A 24990-nucleotide genomic window follows, 5' to 3' on the forward strand; every position below is an offset into this window, starting at 1 on the left:
TGAATGAATGACTGAATCTCTGCTCCTTATGGTGACATTTGTTTGCCTTTTATAGTCTTTTACTGTAAGATGTAAACAAGATTCTACAAGACATTTTCACCTGGCTATACCCAATGTTTAGATCTATTGTGGTATTTATGCAAATTAGCACATACGTAATTCGATTATGCACCGTTTGCCCATGTTAACCAACAATTTCGAAAAACTTTTAATACATTTTGTTTGTCTTGATGTAAATAATCAACTCAGTAATTTCCATGGTGATATCTAAATGTTAAAAATCGTACTCCATTCAATTTGTTGTATGTTGACCCCGATTTTGGTTTAAAATGACTGGACTATAAGCCAGACTATATAAATGTCAGTGCATCTGAGGAGGTGAACGGTAAGATGAACACTTCTTTATGGTCCCATAGTAACATCTGTCTGTTCACAGGTTGCATGTTGGAACTTAAGCATATGAAAGGATTAAATATTTTGAACACAACTTTCTCAATAAAAAAATAATCAAGATTATAAAGCCAGCCCAGAGTATTCAAAGTAAAAAAAGTAAATTAAAGTTTAGCTTTGGAAAACATTTAAGCTTTCAGCTCAACTTATCAAAATTATCTTTAAATGAATATAACTATTGTAAAGTTAAGCCTCATTATTTGAAAGCTGTTTTAGACCAGTTGTTGGAGAACACACCAACCATAAGCAGTGTGAAATAACATGTTGGACACACACTAACTATAACAGTGTGAAATGGCATCTGTTTGTCATTACCACGTAAATAAAATGTAATTCAACCTGTGCTGTCTTCCCTTATAGGCCATATGTTCTGTCTGCATAGAAATCTAAATATGTAGAAGTATAATGTAGGCGTCTATTTCAACAAGATGTTTTGTAGATGGAAGGTTTGTGTGGGTCAAAGCAAGAGTAAAGCAACTTAACAAGAGTAACGACATGTGGATATAAGGCCCCTATAACCCTAACCCTATAACTATAACTATATATAACCCTAACCCTGTTAAATGTCCAACAGTAGAAGGATTGGGCTCTAAAGCCCCGAGCACACGATTACCTTAGAAGAAACAAGGTGAGTCTGGTTCCTTTAAAAGAGTGATTCAATACAGTGTATATATATATATATATATATATATATATATATATACACTGTATATATATATATATATATTGCTTATATTAGCTTATTGGGGTTAGGGTTGATCATTTTCGTTTTAGTAAGGTTTAAGGTTTAGTAGTAGGGTCAGGGTTTAGAGATCAAATATGGGGTATAGGGTTTGGTATATGAATAATATATGAATATATGAATAATAATATAGTATACTAGCATTACTGCATCGAGGTACCGTGCCTCGGTTAGCTCCTCAACTCAGAGTTGATCTTCATCTTCATATACTGTATATATATATATATATATATACACTATATGTATATATATATATAGGGTTAGAAGTAAAGTCAAAGCCCAATATTTTCTGCTGTTGGACATTTAACAGGGTTATATATATATATATGTGTGTGTGTGTGTGTGTGTGTGTGTGTGTGTGTGTGTGTGTGTGTGTGTGTGTGTGTGTGTGTGTGTCTCCTTTCTCTTTCTTTGTGAGATTAAGATGTGTTGTACGTCTGTCCTCCCTGATTCCATTCTCACGTAAGAAAGACAGCGGACATCTCATAGCATTCTCAACACATTCTCCACATGCTGCTCTGTCCCCACAGAGCCTCTAGAGCAGACAACATGCTGCTCTGTCCCCACAGAGGCTGAAGAACTCAACGAAGGTTAAGCCAATTGGTTCCGAGATGGCCTCCACCTTGGTCCACCTCCACCACCTTCACCCTGGTCCACCTCCACCCTGGTCCACCTCCGCCCTGGTCAACCTATAGATAAATGTACAATAAAAATATATCGTAGTATATACCTTTTGGTTTCCCTTTATGTTCTGGAGAAGGGCGGGGCGGAGGAGAGCGCTGAGGCGGAACGTTCTACGTCATCTTTACGTCATCACGTCATCGTCACGTCCTCCCAACGACCTGCAGACGGAATCCTTGTCGGAGCAAAAACAGGAACTGCTATATTAGTATATACAGTATATATAGTATATATATATATATATATATGTATATATATTAAGTGTGTTGACCATCAGACTCTGTGCTATGTCCTCGTCTCTGTCTACATTAAGCCACCCCGCCATGTCCTCATCGTTGTGATCTCCTCCTAACGATCTCTGAAGCTCACCGTCCTGTTGGGGATCTCCTGGTATGCTAACTCCACCTTACCGTCTTCATCGGCGGATCATTGTACTATTAAAGCACTTATTAGTATACTAGCATTACTGCATCGAGGTACCGTGCCTCGGTTAGCTCCTCAACTCAGAGTTGATCATGTTAATGGTTTAGAAGTCCTCCTGTTTTAACTCAGAGCTAACCGAGGCTAGCAGGCTATATATATATATATATATATATATATATATATATATATAGCTAGCATCTATCTATCTATCTATCTATCTATCTATCTATCTATCTATCTCTATCTATCGATACAAGCTCAATCAAATTATTTCATTATTATTATTTCGAGTTATTATTTCATATGCCTTTAGATGGTATCCATTAGAAGGTTTGGTGTGTTCTCTGTCGCCATCAGTTCTTCATTCTGTTGGTTTTTAAAGTTGATAAAATAACATCACGTTGATTATAAATATAAGGCAATACGTCGTAATTCAAATTCACATTTAACACTGGGAATTATCTGCAACGATCCCAACTGATTTCATAAAGAAACGTATATTTCATGTAGGCCTAATAGTCTGTTGATATTGTGTGCATCCTACTATTAATGTTCCATTAATACCCATTAATACCCTAAACCCACACCTCATTACCTATCTCTATACATACACCTCATTACCTATCTCTATACCCTACACCTCATTACCTATCTCTATACATACTGTGTGTGTATAGAGATAGGAGATGAGGTGTACGGTATAGAGATAGGTAATGAGATGTAGGGTGTAGAGATAGGTAATGATGTGTAGAGATAGGTAATGAGGTGTATGTATAGATAGGTAATGTGTCTAGGAATGTGTGTATTACGCCTCATTACCTATCTCTACACCCTACACCTCATTACCTATCTCTATACCCTATACCTCATTACATATCTCTATACCATAACACCCATTTATTATTCATATACCAAACCCTATACCCCATATTTGATCTCTAAACCCTGACCCTACTACTAAACCTTAGACCTTACTAAAACGAAAATGATCAACCCTAACCCCAATAAGCTAATATAAGCAATATGCAATATGCTAAGCGACGTCAACGTCTTTGGCTGACAATTTCTCTGCTGATCAACACTACAAATGCTGGTAACAAACAAATTGTGAAAAAACACACTGTGTGAAGATATTTTTTCGTTTTGGCAAGTAGCCGCTTGTAATCAGGATAATGTATTGAACGTCGCCGGTCATTATAAAATAAGCCCCTTCACAGGGCTTATTTTTCAGATAATGACCTGCGTTCCATACATCATCACTTACATACCAATCCCCCTCCATGGCCCTCGTTCAGCAGACGACTCCACACAACTCTCACTAAGGGACTCTCAGTAAGGGAATTAAAAGGGAAGATAAACTCCATAAAGGGCTAGAATCACTTAAGTGGATTCATATGCACACACAAAGCAACTGATTGAATTATCATCAGTCTGTCTCTAACCTGTCTGTCTCTCTAACCCTTTAGTAGAGCGTGTCCTTGTGAGGGATCATCAGTCTGTCAATGAGGAACTACCGGCTCATCTTCTGCCACAACCTGAAGCAGCCATAGACCGGCTCTGAGGAGCTCTGGACTACTGTTACAAGGTGTGTACACACACACACACACACACACACACACACACACACACACACACACACACACACACACACACACACACACACACACACACACACACACACACACACACACACACACACACACACACAACAATGTCTGCTGCCATCAGCTGTGATGGCTTCGTTACCTGCATCTCCCTAATGCACGCGGGCGCACACGTACACATTATATAATGGTGGAGTTACCCCACGTGACCACTTGATGGCAGCATCAAGTCTCTGAGTCCACGTTAATCAAGCTATTTACTAACAGTGAAAGGAGGTAGATGACTAGTTTGGTCTGTGTTTACAAAAAGTTTTAAAGTCTATTTACTGACTGTAAAGGGCTTGGGTTAGACTAGGGTTAGGCTCCACTGCACACGGTTCCACTGTTCTACTGCACACGGTTCCATTGCACGCTGTTCACTGTTCCACTGCACACTGTTCCACTGCACACTGTTCCACTGCACACTGTTCCTCTGCATACTGCTCCACTGTTCTAATGCACACTGTTCCACTGTTCTACTGCACACTGTTCCACTGTCCAGGGGCACAGAGGTCACTGATGCTGAGTGTTCCGTGTCTCCAGACGTCTCCTTAGGGTTGTGGTGAGGAGGAGGAGGAGGAGGAGGAGGACACCATGAGAAAGAGTGTGTCTTGGTTGCCAGGCAACGAGGGCAGTAGGTCATCCACGCAGGTGTTTGGTGTGGCCCTGGAGGAAGTCACGCACACGCGCACATCGTGTGGACAAGATGTCCCCCTGCTGGTCCAGCACATCGTACAGTACATCGAGGACCATGGTAGAGCGAACCCCAACCCTCTAACCCTAACCCCCTAACCTTAACCCCAACCCCCTAACCCTAACCCCCTAACCATAACCCCAACCCCTAACCTTCCCCCTAACCCCAAGCAGGTGTGTGTGTGTGTGTGTGTGTGTGTGTGTGTGTGTGTGTGTGTGTGTGTGTGTGTGTGTGTGTGTGTGTGTGTGTGTGTGTGTGTGTACAGGTGTCCGAACGATTCGGTCAGAACGAACGAATCCCGAAGGTGACCGACGAGAACTGATTCCCAAAACAAGAGAACTGATTTTTTTTTTTTTTAACATAACAACAAAAATATGGTCACGTAAATAAAGGATACAAACGAACAGAGCTTCGTCTCCCCTCGACTTTATATTGATTGAGTCTAAAACGTTCTCATGGTGGTTGAGGCAGCTTGGGCTATTCTTCATAAAACCATACACGTGTAATGCTCGAGCGGCGTCGTAGGCTAATGCTACAGCAGTGACGGACTGGGATCAAAAAACTGCCCTGGCATTTGCACATTATAACAGGCCGCGGGTGTAATTGTTGACGGGTGGGTTGGTTGCGGTTGGTCGCGGGGGGGGGGGGGGGGGGTTTGTTGCGGCGCGTGGACACGATTGTTGACGGGGGGGGGGGGGGGGGGGGGGGGTTAATAGATAATGCGGGGAGACGGAGGGGCCGCGCAATCCAGACAAGCATGCCGCTCCCAAACGGCCCACGAGAGGCCAAACGGCCCACGAGAGGCCAAACGGCCCACGAGAGGCCAAACGGCCCATGAGAAGCCGCGGCCCTTCTGGCATCTGCCCAAATGCCAGACCGTCCAGTCCGTCACTGTGCTACAGAAATTAGCTGTTTTCCCGAGCACCGTCTGAGACCTTCTGGTGGTTTTAAAGGCTCCATTTGCGGATGTACCTCATATTTAAAAGCAAAGGGGTGAGGCCAGACACCTGAGATGCCCTGCCAAATGACGTAACAGACATATGATTTAACGAACTGAACGAACTAATCAAACAAACATTTTGTGATAGTGAAGGGAACTGAAAGAACTGATTCTCGGCAAAATTATTGTTTTTCCCATGTCAAGTGTGCGTGTATTGACGTGTGTACAGGTGTGTATTGATGTGTGTGTATTGATGTGTGTACAGGTGTTTGTGTACAGGTTTGTATTGATGTGTGTACAGGTGTGTATTGATATGTGTGTGTGTGTGTTGACGTGTGTACAGGTGTGTGTACAGGTGTGTATTGAGAGTCTGTCTCCCCTCAGGGCGTCTGGACCTGGAGGGCCTGTTCCTAGTCAATGGTAATGCGGAGCGAGTGGATTGGCTGCGGCAGCGCTATGACAGCGGAGAAGGGGTGGAGCTTGAGGAGGAGGCGGACCTGGCGGCGGCCGTCAGTCTGCTGAGACTCTTTCTGCAGGAGTTACCTGAGCCGCTGGTTGCCATGGAGATACAGACGCACCTGCTCAGCCTCTACCAAGGTACCTGTCTGTCTTTCTACCTGTCTGTCTGTAACCCCATAGCGATAGACTCAGCTGCTGCACCTCTGCCAAGGTACCTGTCTGTCCACGTTTCTGTCTCTCTCTACCTGTCTGTCTGACTCTAGCTGTCTGTCTGACTCTTCTAATGCCTGTATTATGGTTTCAGGTCAGGCAGCTGGTTGTTTGCATGTGTTCTGTTTGTAAACGTATTATTATAAAATTATGATAAATTATTATTATATATGATCTGATAACTTGAGAGCCCGGTCACCGCCATGTGCCATGTGAACCTGATTTTACTGTTTCAGACTACAGCAGTGAGGCGTGTTTCAGACTACAGCAGTGAGCTGTGTTTGTTTCAAACTACAGCAGTGAGCTGTGTTTGTTTCAAACTACAGCAGTGGGTCGTGTTTGTTTCAGACTACAGCAGTGAGGCGTGTTTGTTTCAGACTACAGCAGTGAGGCGTGTTTCAGACTACAGCAGTGAGGCGTGTTTGTTTCAGACTACAGCAGTGAGGCGTGTTTGTTTCAGACTACAGCAGTGAGGCGTGTTTCAGACTACAGCAGTGAGGCGTGTTTGTTTCAGACTACAGCAGTGAGGCGTGTTTGTTTCAGACTACAGCAGTGAGGTGTGTTTGTTTCAGACTACAGCAGTGAGGCGTGTTTGTTTCAGACTACAGCAGTGAGGCGTGTTTGTTTCAGACTACAGCAGTGAGGCGTGTTTGTTTCAGACTACAGCAGTGAGGCGTGTTTGTTTCAGACTACAGCAGTGAGGCGTGTTTGTTTCAGACTACAGCAGTGAGGCGTGTTTGTTTCAGACTACAGCAGTGAGGAGGAGGTCTTCCGCCACATGAAGTTCCTCCTCCAGCAGCTCCCCCAGCTGAGCTACGGCCTCCTCCGCTTCCTGCTCCGCTTCCTGGGCCGCGTGGCGTTGTTGCAGGGGGACGCCTGGCCCCCGGGGGCCCTGGCCGCCGTCTTTGGCCCCGACATCTTCCAGTAAGACCACTAGTCCCAGAGTAGGACCAGTAAGACCATTAGAGCCAGTGTAGGACCAGTAAGACCACTAGTCCCAGAGTAGGACCAGTAAGACCACTAGAACCAGTGTAGGACCAGTAAGACCATTAGAACCAGTGTAGGACCAGTAAGACCATTAGAGCCAGAGTAGGACCAGTGAATGAATGAATGAATAATCAGTCTTGTATAGCGCATTTCTAGGACCCAATGCGCTTCACAGTGAAGGGGGGACCTCACTAACCACCACCAATGTGTAGCACCCACTTGGGTGATCAGTAAGACCATTAGTCCCAGAGTAGGACCAGTAAGACCATTAGTCCCAGAGTAGGACCAGTAAGACCATTAGACCCAGAGTAGGACCAGTAAGACCATTAGTCCCAGAGTAGGACCAGTAAGACCATTAGTCCCACTGTAGGATCAGTTAAACCATTAGTCCCAGTATTGGGACCAGTTACACCATTAGTCCCAGTGTTGGGACCAGTTAAACCATTGGTCCCAGTGTGTTTCCTGCTGTGTTCCCAGTCTGTGGACGGGAGGGGAGGACCTCCGGGGCCAGGAGGCGGTGAGCCGGGTTCTGACCGACCTGCTGGAGCACCAGGAGGGCCTGTTTGACTCTGACTCTGACGACGACCTCTCCTCCACCAACGACCACAGCTCCACCAACGAGCAGGTAGGAACTAACCCTCTCCTCCACCACCTGATGGTGCTGATCCTCTCCTCCACCACCTGATGGTGCCAACTAAATGTCGTTGATCGATCATCGATAAAATGAACGATCAATTATCGATTTAATAGTTATTTTTCTATAGGCTATTTTAAAAAACCCCGTTGGTAGAAAATGCCTATGCGGTGGTTGTAAAAGATGAACAATGCACTCTTAAACATGGGAAACAATTCAAAAAGACAAAAGAGCTTATTGCCAACAATAATCATACAAACCAGTTTAAGGGAACAACTACTTGAAAATAATAAATGTAGGCCTATGCAGCACTCGTAAAAGCTGAACCATGTACCTATGGCGCTCTTAAACGTTTCCAATTCCCATAAGAACCATTCTCACACTATGCAACACAACTTCCTTTTGATGGATAAAAAATATTTCTTGACTCACTCAGTGTGGGTTGAATATGAAACTTACGGAACACCACAGATTTGTGAATTGTAAACATTGTTACTTAGTAGAATTGTAAACCAATAGTTAGTACAAGTGTAGATAAATTCAAATAAGTAGCGCCACAGATTTGGGTATTGTAAACAGGCTGTCACTTACTGCAAGTGTAATTGAATGTAAAGAAAGTGGAACTGAACTGAAATGATTTCTGATATGAATGTTGACATTCTGTAGGCAAAACTTTTCAAAATCAAAGTAAAAAAAAAGGGAACATACGTTAATGCGTCAATTTGTATTAATCGTGTTAAGATAAGATTGCGTATAATTAACTCACATAATTAACACATAATTAACATGTTAACTTGCCCAGCCCTAATATATATTTATATATATCAGTGTTCTTCTGATGTCGGTTTGGTTCTGTTCTTCACTTCTATTCGGTTCGGTACCTTGTCTCGTTTCCATGACCCCTGCATCTTCCTTATCTTATGTAGGTAACCATAGCAACCTTAATCGTGTGTCTGTCTGTCTGTCTGTCTGTCTGTCTGTCTGTCTGTCTGTCTGTCTGTGTAGGAGGATGATAGACTTGATGCCCAGGGGGAGGAGCTTCCTCAGGACTCTGAGGAGATGTTCCACAGTGGAGAGAGGTACATGCACACGTACACACATACCAATCTAACCAGGCTGTCTCCCATTGGTCCGTCCATGAGCTGTCACTCTGAGAGTTTGGTTTTTTTATTTTGAATTCAGTGTCTGGGAGGTTATCCACCCTGACCCTGACCCTGACCCTAACCTCCTCTCACTGACCCTGACCTCCTCTCACTGACCCTGACCTCCTCTCACTGACCCTGACCCTGACCTCCTCTCACTGACCCTGACCCTGACCCTGACCTCCTCTCACTGACCCTGACCCTGACCCTGACCTCCTCTCACTGACCCTGACCCTGACCTCCTCTCACTGACCCTGACCCTGACCCTGACCCTGACCTCCTCTCACTGACCCTGACCCTGACCCTGACCTCCTCTCACTGACCCTGACCCTGACCTCCTCTCACTGACCCTGACCTCCTCTCACTGACCATGACCCCAACCTCCTCTCACTGACCCTGACCCTGACCTCCTCTCACTGACCCTGACCTCCTCTCACTGACCCTGACCTCCTCTCACTGACCCTGACCTCCTCTCACTGACCCTGACCTCCTCTCACTGACCCTGACCTCCTCTCACTGACCCTGACCTCCTCTCACTGACCCTGACCTCCTCTCACTGACCCTGACCCTGACCTCCTCTCACTGACCCTGACCCTGACCCTGACCTTCTCTCACTGATCCTGACCCTAACCTCCTCTCACTGACCCTAACCCTGATCCTGACCCTAACCTCCTCTAACTGATCCTGACCCTAACCCTAACCCCTGACCCTAACCCTGACTGTCTGGGCAGCGGTTGGGTTAAGTTTCTTGGTCACTTGTAGTAAACTGATGGACACAATGACAGTCCTAAAGTATTACAAAGTTGCCGTTGGTCGTAACCATGGGGGTAACAGTTCCCAGTTAACAGTTAACCGTTCCCCTCATCTGCACGTCTTGTTTCCCAGGGCCCACGATTGCTATGGCGACGAAGAGGATGGTCCCTGTGCTGCTGATGGGAAAACCATGCTGGTCCAGGTATTTAAACATTATATATATATTATGGTACTCATGATACTACTAAAACTACTATTACATAATACTATACTACTGACAACATTCTACTCCAGGTGTATATACTTTATATATATATTATAGTATATATAGTACTATAGTACTCATAATACTACCAATACATAATACTATACTACTGACAACATGCTGGTACAGGTGTATACTATATATATATATATATATATATATATTATAGTATATAAAGTACTATAGTACTCATAATATTACAAATACATAATACTATACTAATACTATAACATTTTATATATATATGTGTATATATATATATATATATATATATATATACGCACGCACGCACGCATGTGCGCAATACTATAGTACTCATCAAACTATAACAGGAAGCCCCTGAAATAAAGGTTACCGTTACCAGTGGTAGACCCACCCATCAATTAATAAATGAAAGACTAAGTGGGCCAGAAACACTAATAATGATGAAGTGAGTGAAGACGTTGACATGGATCGCTGCATTACTCTGCCAGGAGGACGGGGGTTTGAGAGCCGCCTTAGAGGACAACGGCGGTATGGACACGCACCTTCAAGAGGCCAACGTCAGGTGATGCTGAGGATTTATAATGTCAATGTCCTTAGGAGTCCTCCAGGTTTTGACAACGGTGACGATGTTTTGTTAAATAACATTGTTTGTTAAATAACATTGGGACAAATGGCCAATATGTTGGTTTGTGTCAATATTATGTTCATTAATTATATTATTATTATGCAATTATCATAGTTATGCATTATATTGTATTTGTTAATATTATGGTTATAATATATTATTAGTTCATATTTTAGTAGGAGTAGGAGTGATGGTATGGTATTGGTCAAAGTACTGCTTAGTGCAGTACTCTTGAGTTAGAATGATGGTATTGGTAAAGTGTTGCTTTGTGCAATATTGTACTAGTATTTCTTGTATACGTAATGAGTTTGATTCTGTGTGCAGTCGAGACGGCCCGGCCTCTGACCAGATGGACCACAGCAGCACCATCGACCTGGTAAGATGAGGTTCACTGAGGACCTTGTTAGTATTTATTTTATATATATTTTATATTATTTTATTTATCTATATAGAACCAATAGTCTATTATTTATATTAAACAAGCTGTTCTGATGGGGAACAGTCTAATATTTATATTGAACAAGCTGTTCACATTGAGTATATGTGGATCCATTTGATTATAAATGAATAAAACTGAAAAAACTGAAACTTCAATCAATAGAAAGTTTAAAGAGGCGTGTCCCTCCCTGTGGTCTGTCTCCCAGAGCTCCTCCCACTGCGACCAGAGCTCCTCCCACTATGACCATAGCTCCTCCCACTGCGACCAGAACGCCAACAGGAGAGACCGGGACCCATGTGGACCAGAAGGAGGCCACGCCAAACTACAGCTATTCCCCGGCAGCGGGCTGGAAGGTAAATGAGACCTTTATGATATAGAGAAGACATGAGACCTTTATGATATAGAGACATGAGACCTTTATTATATAGAGAAGACATGAGACCTTTATGATATAGAGGAGACATGAGTCCTTTATGATATAGAGACATGAGACCTTTATGATATAGAGGAGACATGAGTCCTTTATGATATAGAGGAGACGAGTCCTTTATGATATAGTCCTTTATGATATAGAGACATGAGACCTTTATGATATGGTCCTTTATGATATAGAGGAGACATGATACCTTTATGATATAGTCCTTTATGATATAGAGGAGACATGAGACCTTTATGATCTAGTCCTTTATGATATAGGGGGGGGTGTGTACGTCCGACCTGTGTGACATGAATACATGAATGTCGTTCATGCTATCGTCTCCCCAGATCCGGTGCCGGCCTATCAGCGGTGGCAGGAGGATGGTGGGGGAGGGGAGGCTCAACTCTCCCCCCTGGCTAGTCGCATGCTCCCCCTGCCGTCGCCCACCCTGGATGGGGAGGAGTCCTGCTCCTCCACCTCCTCCTCCTCCTCCCACCAACACCTGCTGGCCAAGCGCTTCCTGGACTTTGGGGCCCACAGCACCCGACGCTTCCTGATGCATGAGCCCGACCTGTTCCACCCTTCCAGGAGCCACAGGTCAGCACCCAGCACAGCACCTAGCACAGTACCTAACATACCTAACACCTAGCACAGCACCTAGCCCATAGCACAGTACCTAGCACACAGCACCTAGCGTACCCAACACCTAGAACAGCACCAAGCACAGCACCTAGCACAGCGCCTAGCGTACCCAACACCTAGCACAGCACCTAGCACATAGCACAGCACCTAGCATGCCCAGCACCTAGCACAGCACCTAGCGTACCCAACACCTAGAACAGCACCTAGCACAGCACCTTGCACATAGCTAAGCACCTAGCATACCCTAGACCTAGCACAGCACCTAGCACAGCACCTAGCACATAGCAAAGCACCTAGCATACCCAAGACCTAGCACAGCACCTAACACAGCACCTAGCACAGCACCTAGCATACCCAACACCTATCACAGCACCTAGCATACACAACACTTCGCACAGCACCTAGCACAGCACCTAGCACATAGCACAGTACCTAGCACAGCACTTACCCAACACCTAGCGCAGCACTTAGCACATCCAACAGCTAGCACTGCACCTAGCACATCCAACACCTAGTACAGCCTAGCACACCCAACACATAGCACAGCCTAGCATTAGCAACACCTAGCAATGAGCAGCATTAGCAACACCTAGCCTATTAAGCATTAGCCATTCATAGCATAGAGCATCATTAGCAACACCTAGCATATAGCAGCATTAGCACAGCATGTGATCTCCCTGCAGGCCGCGGCGTGCGTCCTTTAGCTCCAAGGAGGCGCTCCGGGCCAGCGACGCCAGCGCCCACCAGCTCTCCAAGAAGCTGCAGCACCTGAAGAAAAAGATGAAGCAGTTTGAAGAGCAGTTTGAAAGGGAGAGAAACTACAAGGTAGTCTGTCTCCATCTAACACACTGACGTCCTGATACTGGGATTAAACCATTATGATGTTTAGAACCCACTACGCCCGATCCCAACTGTCCACCATACGTTTAGAACCCACTAATCCCATAACCCAACTGTCCACCATATGTCTAGAACCCACTAACCCCCGATCCCAACTCCAGCCCCCTTCTCAAACCTCATTTCCTCTTGTGGTTGATGCTCTATAATGTACACAGGGTTGATGCTCTATAATGTAAACAGGGGTTGATGCTCTATAATGTACATGGGGTTGATGCTCTATAATGAACACGGTGGTTGATGCTAACCTGACCTTTCTCCTTCCAGCCTTCTCATGGCGATAAGGCAGCAAACCCCAAAGTCCTCAAGTGGATGACAGACCTGACCAAACTCCGCAGGCAGATTAAAGGTAAACACACCAGGTAGACACACCTGGTTACAGGTACACAACTGGTAGACACACCTGGTAACAGGTAAACACACCTGGTTACAGGTAAAAACAACAGGTAGACACACCTGGTTACAGGTAGACACACCTGGTTACAGGTAAACACACCTGGTTACAGGTAAACACACCTGGTTACAGGTAAACACACCTGGTTACAGGTAGACACACCTGGTTACAGGTAGACACGCCTGGTTACAGGTAGACACGCCTGGTTACAGGAAGACACACCTGGTTACAGGTAGACACACCTGGTTACAGATAAACACAACTGGTAGACACACCTGGTTCCAGGTAGACACACCTGGCTACAGGTAGATACACCTGGTTCCAGGTAAACACCTGGTTCCAGGTAGACACACCTGGTTACAGGAAGACACACCTGGTTACAGGTAGACACACCTGGTTACAGATAAACAGACCTGGTAAACACACCTGGTTCCAGGTAGACACACCTGGTTCCAGGTAGACACACCTGGTTCCAGGTAAACACACCTGGTTCCAGGTAGACACACCTGGCTACAGGTAGACACACCTGGTTCCAGGGTCTACCTGGAACCAGGTGGACCCTGGTAGACACACCTGGTTACAGGTAAACACACCTGGCTACAAGTGATTGATCCCATGTCTTGCCAGATGCCAGACACCGTGCGGAGAGTGAAGGCCACAACCGTCCTCGGAGCAACACGCTGCCCAAGAGCTTTGGGTCCACCCTGGAGCAGGACATCCCGGCCGATGGGAAGGGGCACCGGCCCACCAGGGAGGAGACCCTGGAGCTGGTCCAGTGGAGGCTGAGGGGGAGGAAGCAGGACGAGGGCTGGCCCGACGACATCAAGGTGGGGCAGGGTTCAGGTGGGGTGGACGAAGGGTAGGGTGGAGGTCTGGGAGGATGGAGGTGGGCCCGGAGGGGGGTAAAGATTAAATGGATGTTGATAGGGAGAGGTGTGGTAGGGTGGGGTAGGGTGGTGTCGGGGTTGGTAGGGTAGAGTAGGAGGTTGGTAGGGTGGAGTAGGGTGGTGTCATGGTTGGTAGGGAGTAGGCTGGAATAGGCTGGGGTTGGTAGAGTGTGGTTAGTAGGGTGTGGTTGGTAGGGTGGTGTCGGGGTTGGTAGGGTGGAGTAGGGTGTGGTTGGTAGGGTGTGGTTGTGACGATGTGTTGTTTGTAGAAAATGACGAAGGATCAGCTGAGCTGTGAGAAGACGGTGCTGCAGAAGAACCTGCTGCACTATGAAGGCCTGCATGGCCGGCCTGTGAGTACTGCAATACTACCTAGTACTACCTAGTACTACAATACTACCTAGTACTATGATTAACACTGCACTATGAAGGCCTGCACGGCCCGGCCTGTGAGTACTGCAATACTACCTAGTACTACAATACTACCTAGTACTACCTAGAACTAAAATACTACCTAGTACTAGGTAGTACTAGGAGTAACACTGCACTATGAGGGCCTGCATGGCCGGCCTGTGAGTACTACCTAGTAATAATAATACTACTAATACTACTACTACTAAACTGCAAAAAGATGTTTGAAACCCACGCAAGAAAAATCACCACAGCTGAAGCCGGTATTGTGAATTTCAAAACAACCGGCAACAGACTTGTTGCGTCTATTTACGTAAAAGCTGTCGACGGCTAATGATGACGTGACTGGGTCAGGAAAGTTTGTCCCATTTCGTAGGGAAAGAATTCCCCTTGGCCCTCTGTTTCGAGGGGAGCTCAAAAGAGAGGGGTAGGGCTTAGGGGTAGGGCCAAGGGGTGAATACAGCATTTCAGAATGTTAGTAAACAATAGCCGTAACGACACTTCCGGGTGGCAGAACACGAGCGGCTACCACTGACCTGAAGCCATCCAGCCGGCTGTAAACACAAATAATAATAAATAATAATAAATAAATAACAATAAAGACATGTCACACAGTCAACAAAACATTGTTGTTGATCTGAAGTTGAAACAATGACGAAAACTATTTTAATATTTAATATATTATATATATATTATATATATATATATATATATATTAATGAGACGTCCCGTAGCACCCCGCAAGAAGAAAATCATTAATTCAAGCCATTTAGTCTGTTTTCTCGATCGTGGAAGGGTTTGTTTACTAGTGGTGCCAACGGAGAACGCATCGGCTTTTGCCACCCGGAAGAACATAGTGTGACGTCATTGTGAATTGCCGTATTGGGATGGGCCTAAACCTCACCTGTTAGGAGGAGGGTCTTCTTCAGGTTAGAAGGAGGGTCTTCAGGGCTGTCCGTCTGTCTATATACTGCCTCTCCCTCACCGCTCCTCTCTGTCTCTCTCTCACTGCTCCTCTCTCTCTTTCTCCCTGTCTCTCTCTCTCACTGCTCCTCTCTGTCTCTCTCTCACCGCTCCTCTCTGTCTCTCTCTCTCACTGCTCCTCTCTGTCTCTCTCCCAGGTCTCTAAGGCCGAGCGGTTAGTGGTGAAGCCGTTGTACGATCGCTACATTCTGGTGAAACAGATGCTAACCAGAGCTAGCATTGTACCGCTTACAGTAAGTAGAACAACACCTGTATAATACTACTTTGATAATAATACTACACCACCTCTTATAGTATTATACTACTGTTTTAAATGGATTACTGTTGTTTTAAATGATAAGTCCCCCCTGTTTTAAATGGATTAAGGCTGTTTAAAAGATAAGTGCCTACTGTTTTATATGATGGTTAAGGTTGTTTTAATTGATAAATCCACCGCCTGTATAGTGATTCTTTTAAATTTAAATTGAATTATCATTTAGATTAAAATGTAATTGATCAATTCAGGTATCGCCCTCCAGTAAGAGGCGGGGCCAAACTCTACAGCCAATCATCGAAGGAGAAACGGCTAATTTCTGTGATGAGCTCAAGGACACCGTGGAGGAAGAAGGAGAAACGAGAGAAGGAGAGACGAGAGAAGGAGAGACACCAAGCTCACAGATCATCATGACCCTTGACCCCACCCCCTTAACCGACAGGCCAATTCCAGGAGACAACTCGTGTGATGACCAGAGTGATCGGCCAATCATAGACAAGAACAAAATGGAGGAGGAGTCTGGAAAGACGGACCACCGGCTGTCAGCCCACTCCTCCACCGTGTGAGTACATATACTAATACTACTAATATATGCCACTAATATACCACTAATATATACTACAAATATACTACAAATATACCAGCTGTCAGCCCACTCCTCCACCATGTGAGTACACATGCTAATACAACTAATATACTTAAGCAATAGATCACGACAGGCTGTGGTATACGGTCATTATACCACAGTTAAGGGGCGTTCGCCCCTTGTCAACATTTTTTTTAACGAATACAAAAAAGTAGTCCCTCCTGGCTGCCGGCAAAGTGTACGGCGGTTGCTATGCAACACACTGTAGCGTCCTTCAGAGAGAAGGCTAGGCTAGAGACGGTAGCTTGGTTCGCCGGCAATTTAGCCTACTATCGAGTTCGAACTCGATAGAAGGCTAAATTGCCGGCGACCGTGTGCCTATTGCTTTACAACATTTCCACCCTCTCCAGCAATCAATACTACTTTGACACTACATACTATACTACTAATTGCTACTATCTATACTATTAATGTGATATTAATGTATCAAGTCCAGAGTTGGTGGAGCAGCTGTGGAAGGTTATATTTAATATATATATCATATTTAATGTGATATTAATGTATCAAGTCCAGAGTTGGTGGAGCAGCTGTGGAAGGCCCGATCAGAGAAGAAAAGGCTTCGGTCGGCTATTAGAGAGTTTGAGGAGGATTTCTACCAACACCACGGCAGGTAATTATACACTGGTTCTATACTTTATACTAAATATATACAACAAAACACTTGATATGGCACAAATGTTATAATTCTATCATATCAATTCAACTATGTATGGGCAGCCACTAACGATTATCTTTCTATCGATGAATCGATTATTAATTTTTTTTTTTTTCAAAAACATAAAAACCCTTGAGCTGATTTTTCTCTGAAGAGACGCACAGCAGTTAGGTTGGGATTTTGAAGTAACGCATTTTCTAACAAATCCATCAATATATTTAAATATATTAGGACTGGGCAGCGATTCATTTTTTAAATTGTGATTAATCGCATAGTATTAGTGAGTCACACTTTTAAAATTTTAAATCCACTCCAATTGAAGTTAAATTAGTTTATCAAATGGAATGACACATTATCATTCATACCAAATGTACTTAATAACCAAAAACTAGACCAAGTGATCTTGAGGGAGTTTTATTGACTCACTCAGTGTGGGTTGAATTTAATCGCGTTAAAATAAGATTGCATTAACGCGTAATAAACACGTTAACGTACCCAGCCCTACTATATTTATATCTCTAAAGTATCTATATATATCAATAAAACCCCATAAAGGGCAGACGGGGATGCCTGTTCAGGTACCGTGGATACGGAGTAGTGGAGGCAACAGGAAGTACAATAAGGTGACAGGAAGTGACTGTGTTGCAGGCGGGTGCAGAAGGAGGAGCGGGCCGCCCTATTGGACGAGTACCGCGACTACAAGAGGATCAAGGCAAAGCTCCGCCTCCTGGAGGTCCTCATCAGTAAACAAGACTCCTCCAAATCCATCTAGCCCCGCCCCCCGGACTAGCCCTGCCCCTGGACCCCTGCCAATCATCCAACTGGAGCCTCCACTAGCTCCGCCCCCGGGACTTGACCCACCCCCGGGACTAGAGCCGCCATTGGTCATGTTTTTTTTTAAACTGTGTCATGTAGATACGGTGATGTGGAACAAAGTGTCTCAACGACGATCCTTACATGTTAATATGTAAGGATGTTAATATAACTGTGTTGATATTCCTACGAGCACTACTAGCTATCCATGTATATGCAAGTATTTTATATTAGATGTACATGTATATGTATTCGTGTGTATATGTACATACATGTATATGTGTATGTACATATACAAATGTATATGTATGGATTCATATATGTATGACTTATTATATATATGTATATGTGTATGTGTGTAATTATATATGTGTGTAAATATTTATGTATAAACACAGGAAGGAAGTAATCTCAGAAATGTTTAAATTATTCCATGTTTGGACGTTTGTTTCATTGTATCTGTCGCTTCATTTGTACTTTTATACCTTTATTTTGACAAACCAGAATAAGCTGAATCTACCAATATAATAAGTTGCATAATTAGCATTCACACTTACAACCCTACCAGTTAGCTTTAGCTGCATTAGCTTGCAGCCAGTTAGCTGTGATGGCTATGTTTATCCACTTTATCAGTTTTCTGTGCAGTAGTAATTAATGAGTTCAGATGTGTAATTAGCCTGCATTACACAAGATAGCACCTACTCAATAGTATGAACATTATATAATTGGTGAAAAAGAAGCAATAATATGAAAATAAACGAATATGCCTCCAAATAAACCTATATGTGAAGGCTGTTGAGAATCTGATTTGGTTGATTTGGTTCACACACACTCCTAACCCTAACCTCAATCACCTGTAACCTCTATCCCCTAACCCACACACCCCTAACCTCCATCACCCCTAATCTCTATCCATAACCCACACACCCCTAACCCTAACCTCCATCACCCCTAACCCACACACCCCTAACCCTAACCTCCATCACCCCTAACCCACACACGCCTGACCCTAACCTCTATCCCCTAACCCACACACCCCTAACCCTAACCTCCATCACCCCTAACCCACACACCCCTAACCCTAACCTCTATCACCCCTAACCTCTATCCCCTAACCCACATACCTCTAACCCTAACCTCTATCCCCTAACCCACACCCCCCTAACCCTAACCTCCATCACCCCTTGGGGAGATTGGGAGAAGAGGAGGGGAGGGGTCTTGAAGAGGGTCGGGACCACAGACTGACAGTTGGAGATGGAAGCTTCATTATAGAGCAGTAGCCAGTATAGTAGTATTATCTAGCAGTACAGTATAGTAGTATTATCTAGTAGTATAGTATTATCTAGCAGTACAGTATAATAGTATTATACAGTAGTACAGTATAGTAGTGTTATCTAGTAGTACAGTATAGTAGTATTATCTAGCAGTACAGTATAATCATATTATACAGTAGTACAGTATAGTAGTACACACTATGGAACAGCCTACCACTCCACGTCCGCTCTGCCCCATCCCTACTCATGTTTAAAAACCACCTCAAAACATTCCTCTTCACTAAGTCCTTTGACCCCTAACCCCCCCTTCCCCTCTCCCCTTTTTTGTTAAGCAACCTTGGGTATCTTAAAATCTATAAAAAGAGCTATGAAAGAGCTATAAAAATCCAAGTTATTATTATTATTATTATTATTATTATTATTATTATTATTATTATCTAGGGCTAGGGTAAGTAGGATTATTAGTATTATCTAGGGATACTAGTATTTTAGGGTTATGGTTAATAGTATTATCTAGTAGTATTATTAGAATTATCTAGGGTTAGGGTAGTACTATTATCTTGCAGTACAGTATAGTAGTATTATCTCGAGTTAGGGTCAGTAGCGTTATTATTAGTAGTATTATCTCGGGTTAGGGTAGTAGTAATAGTATAGTATAACAACTATTCCCAACAACAGAAAAACCAGCACAGCCGAAGCATCCACACTTTATTGTTTTACACTTAAAGAAAGTTAAACACAAACACTAAAACTAGAATACATTCACCATCCTATACTAGACAAGCTAATAACATAAAAACTGGGGTATTTCCAAAGGCTTTGTATGTTGATGGCTTATTTAAAACGAGAGCAATGCACATTAAGTAAAGAAAATATGTAGATTTGTTTAAATATACTGAATATATATTCTGAAATATATATCTATAGAAATATAAACATTAGAGACATTTCACAAAATATTGAGGAAACTGCTACCATGAAACATATGCATGAGTTTATTGAAATCGTGAAGAGAGTAGGATATGCTGAGTAGGATATGCTAAGCATGCGTTTTCAACAAGTTGTTATTCTAAAGGCCTTGTTCTCAAGGTTCTATATTGTTCTATATTTCTATATTTATTAATATAAGTAGCTTGTTACGTCACATATATCATTTTAAGAGTGCAACAAAAATGGCTTTTGAAGAAGATTGATGAATGTTGACACATATGTCATTATTTGCATTTTTAAGAACAATTCCCGAGAAAAGATTCAAGCGTTTTTATTGTCTGTGTGTAGAAATGGCTCCGCCCATCCTGGATAATAGAGTGTGTAGCTCCGCCTATCCTGGATAATAGAGTATGTAGCTCCGCGCCCTGCTCAGATACCTAAACCCCTAGGCCAGTCGAGGCTCTACACATACACAGTGAAATCCCAACATATATGTTGCTTTAATATATCTCCAAATTATATTTCCAATGGATAAGATTCTGTCTCAAGATTCAGTTTCCGGATTTGCTCGGCAGGTCGATTTGGGGTTGGAAACGCTTTACTGCTTGTGTTAACAGTTATGGTTACATTCATCACAGGAAGGGGGTTGTGATAGTATAAACTCTATACTGCCCTTTGTGGTTTGGGTTAGGGTCACATTCATCACAGGGATGGGATGTGATAGTATAACTGCAGGCAGCTCTGAGCAGCGACCAGGAGCTAGGGGTCGGTACACAGGGTCCGGGGTTATGGTATGCATGTAGTGTTAGAGTCTTGGGTTAGGGTCCCGATGTAGAGTTAGTGTCTTGGGATAGGATCTTGATAGTTAAGGGTAAAGTTTAGGTAAAATGATGTGTTGTACTTCACAGTAAACAAGCCTATGGTTGTTTCATCCAAGTATGGTAATCGTAGAGTTGAGATGCTCTAAGCTTCATAGACCCTGCAAATACAACACAACAGTCATTGTATCAGCTTCACTCATTCCATATCATATGGTACATGGTTAGCTTCCAGATGTTTTTCCAGTTTACCATACCTGTGTTTGTCTTTCCAGATGCGGAACCACTTCACAAGGTTCTTGGTGCTCTGGAGTTTGGGGTGCAGACAGTACTCCTGACCTTTGAACCGAGACACGTTCTCCATGGTGACGCTATAGACACAGAGATACAGATTAACAGATACAGATTAACAGACAGAAATACAGATGAACAGAGAGATACAGATGAACAGACACAGAGATACAGATTAACAGACAAAAACACAGATTAACAGACAGATTAACAGACAGAGAAACAGATTAACAGACAGCGACACATATTAACAGACACAGATTAACAGACAAAAACACAGATTAACAGACAGATACACAGATTAACAGACAAAAACACAGATTAACAGACAGATACACAGATTAACAGACAGAGATACAGATTAACAGACAGCGACACAGATTAACAGACAGAGACACCGATTAACAGACAGCGACACAGATTAACAGACAGAGACACAGATTAACAGACAGATTAACAGACAGAGATACAAGGCATTTTCACACTGCCAAGCAGGTACGGTCGCTGTTTGGCAGATGTTACAATTTCACTGTCTTGTTAAACCTATAAACCTGTATATTCTCCCTTTGTCAAGGAGCCGACTGTCTTGGTTCATTGGAGCAGGCAGGACTACGCACTACGGAGGGTAGACCTCTTTAGAATAATTAGCATTTACATTTTTTATATTCAAGCCACTCGCACGCAAGAATGAGTAGACTACATCTGAGTATAGGCTACAAACGCGATTTACTATTTACAAGTGCAAAAACGCCAACAGTGCAAGGTCATGATTAAGTGCAGAACTATTTACAAAACATTTACGAAAAAGAATGACCGTGTTTTTTATCCCGACGAAAGCCTTGTAAGGAAAGTTCCTCTGCTACTTTCTCATAGATCACACCATCTTTCCCTGTCTTTGTTAAATGCAACTGCATCACCTTTTCTCCCATGATGGTCAGCAGCTCACGGTTTTCACCGTCTCTCCAGTTAGAACTACTCATGTTGATGTCACTGCGTTGTCTCTGTTGTCTTGATGACCAGTTGACCTGCTGTTTCTTTTCCCTGATTTTAAAACTCCTGGCTGTGGGTGGCACCTTTTACGTCCTCAACACCTCTAAGTCCTGCCCCTGGTACTGCAATGCCGTCTAATCATATTTACATGAAAATGGAACCTCCAATATGTGTAAGATCTGAGAGGGTAAATTGGGGTGCGAAATCAAGAAGGTTCATTTCCTCGGTCAGGGTAAATGCGCGGACCATGCTCGAAAATTGAACAAATAAGACTCTTATAGATGAACAGATACAGATGAACAGATACAGATTAATGGGCAGAGATACAGATTAATAGACAGAGATTTTACAAAATGGTGCTTCAGGAAGGCACTGGAAATTTTGCTTGTACATTTCAGTCTTTTTTTTTTCATTGAAACTGAATGTTTAACTAACTCGTTGTGTTTTGTCTATCTGACAGAATGGTTTTCAGAATGGTGTACACGTTTTACATTACATTGAATACACACTGCACTCACATTTCCATGGACATTGTAAGTGTATACTTACACTTACAATGTCCATACTATGTCTCACACCACAGTAAACAGAAAAGTTACACAGCACAATATAATACAGAATACATGAATTATAAAAAATATTTCATAAAAATATATAATTCCTGTAACACAGTGTTACAGTAGTTTATAACACTTTCTGAGTTTGCGGCACACTATGGGTGATATTCATGTTATATACGCCCAACTGATTTCCACAATCGAGTGGACTTTTCTGCATCCATGATCAACTGAATATAAAATCCTCTAAATACAAACGAAATCGTCTGACTACCCACAAGATCACCTGAATTCTTAATCACGTGAATACTCATCACCTTGATACTCACAATATCATCTTCTCGTGGCAGAAGGGGTGCTTGGGTTTGATTTCCAGTTTCTGGACGTCCTTGTAACGAATCTTAGGACCTTTTCTGGTGCATCGGCACTTATAACCTGTAATAAAACCTGATTATTAATATGAATTGTGTAATAACCTATTATAGTTCATATTATTTAGTGTTATAACCTGTAACAAAACCTGATTATTAATATTAATGGTGTAATAACCTATTAAAGTTTGTATTACTTAGTGTTATAACTTATTATAGTTTATATTACTTAGTGTTATAACCTAATAAAGTTCATATTACTTACTTACTAGTGTTATAACCTTTAGAACCCAACTATTACAGTTCATATGTTATAACCTATAGAACCAACTATAATAGTTCATATTACTTGGTGTTATAACCTATTATAGTTCATATTACTTCGTGTTATAACATATTATAGTTAGTGTTATAACCTATTACAGTTCATATTACTTAGTGTTATAACCTTTAGAACCCAACTATAATAGTTCATATTACTTAGTGTTGTAACCTTTAGAACCCAATTATTGTAGTTCATATTCAGAACTACTGAGATACCAGCCCTAGTTTAACACTGGTTTAAAACTGGTTTAACAGTAGTTTGACACAAGTTTAACAGTAGTTTAACACTGGTTTAACAGTAGTTGAACACTGGTTTAACAGTGGTTTAACAGTAGTTGAACACTGGTTTAACAGTAGTTTGACAAAAGTTTAACAGTAGTTGAACACTGGTTTAACAGTAGTTGAACACTGGTTTAACAGTAGGCTAGTTTATCACTGGTTTAACAGTGATTTAACAGTAGTTTAACCGTAGTTCAACACTGGTTTAACAGCAGTTTAACACTGGTTTAACAGTAGTTTAAACCAGGACTGTCCGCAGGATGAGTTCTCTGAGTTTGTTTTCTGTTTAAAGTAACAGTCCGTGTCCGTCTGACTACATAAGACATGATGTCTCTGAGTGGAGAAACGAATGAGAAGTGTATAACCTTTGGTTCTCAAGAAGTAGGAGTAAAGTATTTTACCTTCTGTCCTCAAGATGACTAAATTAAGTATTTTACCTTCAGTCCGCAAGAAGAATAAGTTAAGTATTTTACCTTCAGTCCTCAAGAACAATAAGGCCACGACACAGAGCAGCAACACCACAGCTCCCCGGTGCATGGCTGAAGGAAGTTCGGAAGAAAGAAGAAAGATCTCCGCGACGCGTTAGGAAAGAGACGAACCGATCAGCAGCGAAGAGAACGAAGAGAACGGAAACCTAAGAGTACGGAACCCTAAGAGAAGAACCTTAACCCTGAGAGAACGACTCAAACATCCACGAAGAGAGGTGATCTGGTCCTTTAATAACTCAGCCGTCCGGGTCGGGAGAAACAACGATCCTCCTCTTTCTCCCTCTGATCCACAACACTCCCTCTCTACCTCTCTCTCTCTCTCTCTCTCTCTCTCTCTCTCTCTCTCTCTCTCTCTCTCTCTCTCTCTCTCTCTCGCTCTCTCTCTCCCTCTCTCTCTCTCCCCCCCTCCCTCCCTCTCTCCCTCACTCTTTCTCCCTCGCTCTGTTTCTCTGTCTCCCTCTCTTTCTCTCTCCCTCTCTCCCCCTCTCTCTCCCTCTCTCTCTCTCTCTCTCTCTCTCTCTCTCTCTCTCTCTCTCTCTCTCTCTCTCTCTCTCTCTCTCCCCTCTGTCTCCCCCCCTTCTCTCTCTCTCTCTCTC

The 24990-nt window shown here is 43.1% G+C and overlaps 2 protein-coding genes across 3 annotated transcripts; one reads left to right on the top strand and one right to left on the bottom strand.

Annotated features, from left to right (window-relative positions):
- Positions 1–2045: 2045 nt before the first annotated feature.
- Positions 2046–18846, top strand: fam13b (family with sequence similarity 13 member B). Of its 2 annotated transcripts, none has more exons than XM_084469406.1 (20): positions 2046–2263; positions 3763–3881; positions 4442–4693; positions 5958–6170; positions 6989–7166; positions 7707–7854; positions 8869–8942; positions 9891–9960; positions 10497–10570; positions 10958–11009; positions 11278–11425; positions 11838–12087; positions 12816–12957; positions 13297–13378; positions 14051–14250; positions 14580–14663; positions 15843–15938; positions 16210–16520; positions 17113–17214; positions 17908–18846. In XM_084469406.1, exons 3-20 carry the CDS (start codon positions 4534–4536, stop codon positions 18029–18031), a joined length of 2508 nt encoding a protein of 835 aa, XP_084325532.1. In that variant the 5' UTR covers positions 2046–2263; positions 3763–3881; positions 4442–4533; the 3' UTR covers positions 18032–18846. The 2 variants fall into 2 exon arrangements, with proteins under 2 accessions (XP_084325532.1, XP_084325531.1); XM_084469405.1 differs by having other exon boundaries at positions 4483–4693.
- A 1195-nt stretch (positions 18847–20041) lies between these two features.
- cxcl14 (chemokine (C-X-C motif) ligand 14) lies at positions 20042–24678 on the bottom strand. Its single transcript, XM_084469415.1, has 4 exons — positions 24380–24678; positions 23262–23367; positions 21352–21465; positions 20042–21255 (listed from the first exon to the last, which is right to left on the bottom strand). Exons 1-4 carry the CDS (start codon positions 24441–24443, stop codon positions 21240–21242), a joined length of 300 nt encoding a protein of 99 aa, XP_084325541.1. The 5' UTR covers positions 24444–24678; the 3' UTR covers positions 20042–21239.
- Positions 24679–24990: the final 312 nt, after the last annotated feature.

This window comes from Micromesistius poutassou (assembly GCF_964030765.1).
Source record: "Micromesistius poutassou genome assembly, chromosome: 6".
NCBI lineage: Eukaryota > Metazoa > Chordata > Actinopteri > Gadiformes > Gadidae > Micromesistius > Micromesistius poutassou.

Bases quoted from the DNA above. Each gene is read 5' to 3' on its own strand.
- fam13b (XM_084469406.1), top strand. From the start codon at position 4,534: ATGAGAAAGAGTGTGTCTTGGTTGCCAGGCAACGAGGGCAGTAGGTCA. The intron at 4,694-5,957 runs GTAGAGCGAACC...GTCTCCCCTCAG, and splicing joins ACAGTACATCGAGGACCATG to GGCGTCTGGACCTGGAGGGC. The intron at 10,571-10,957 runs GTGATGCTGAGG...TTCTGTGTGCAG, and splicing joins CTTCAAGAGGCCAACGTCAG to TCGAGACGGCCCGGCCTCTG.
- cxcl14 (XM_084469415.1), bottom strand. From the start codon at position 24,443: ATGCACCGGGGAGCTGTGGTGTTGCTGCTCTGTGTCGTGGCCTTATTG. The intron at 23,368-24,379 runs GTAAAATACTTA...GTTTTATTACAG, and splicing joins ATTGTTCTTGAGGACTGAAG to GTTATAAGTGCCGATGCACC. The intron at 21,466-23,261 runs GTGAGTATCAAG...CTGTGTCTATAG, and splicing joins TGCCACGAGAAGATGATATT to CGTCACCATGGAGAACGTGT.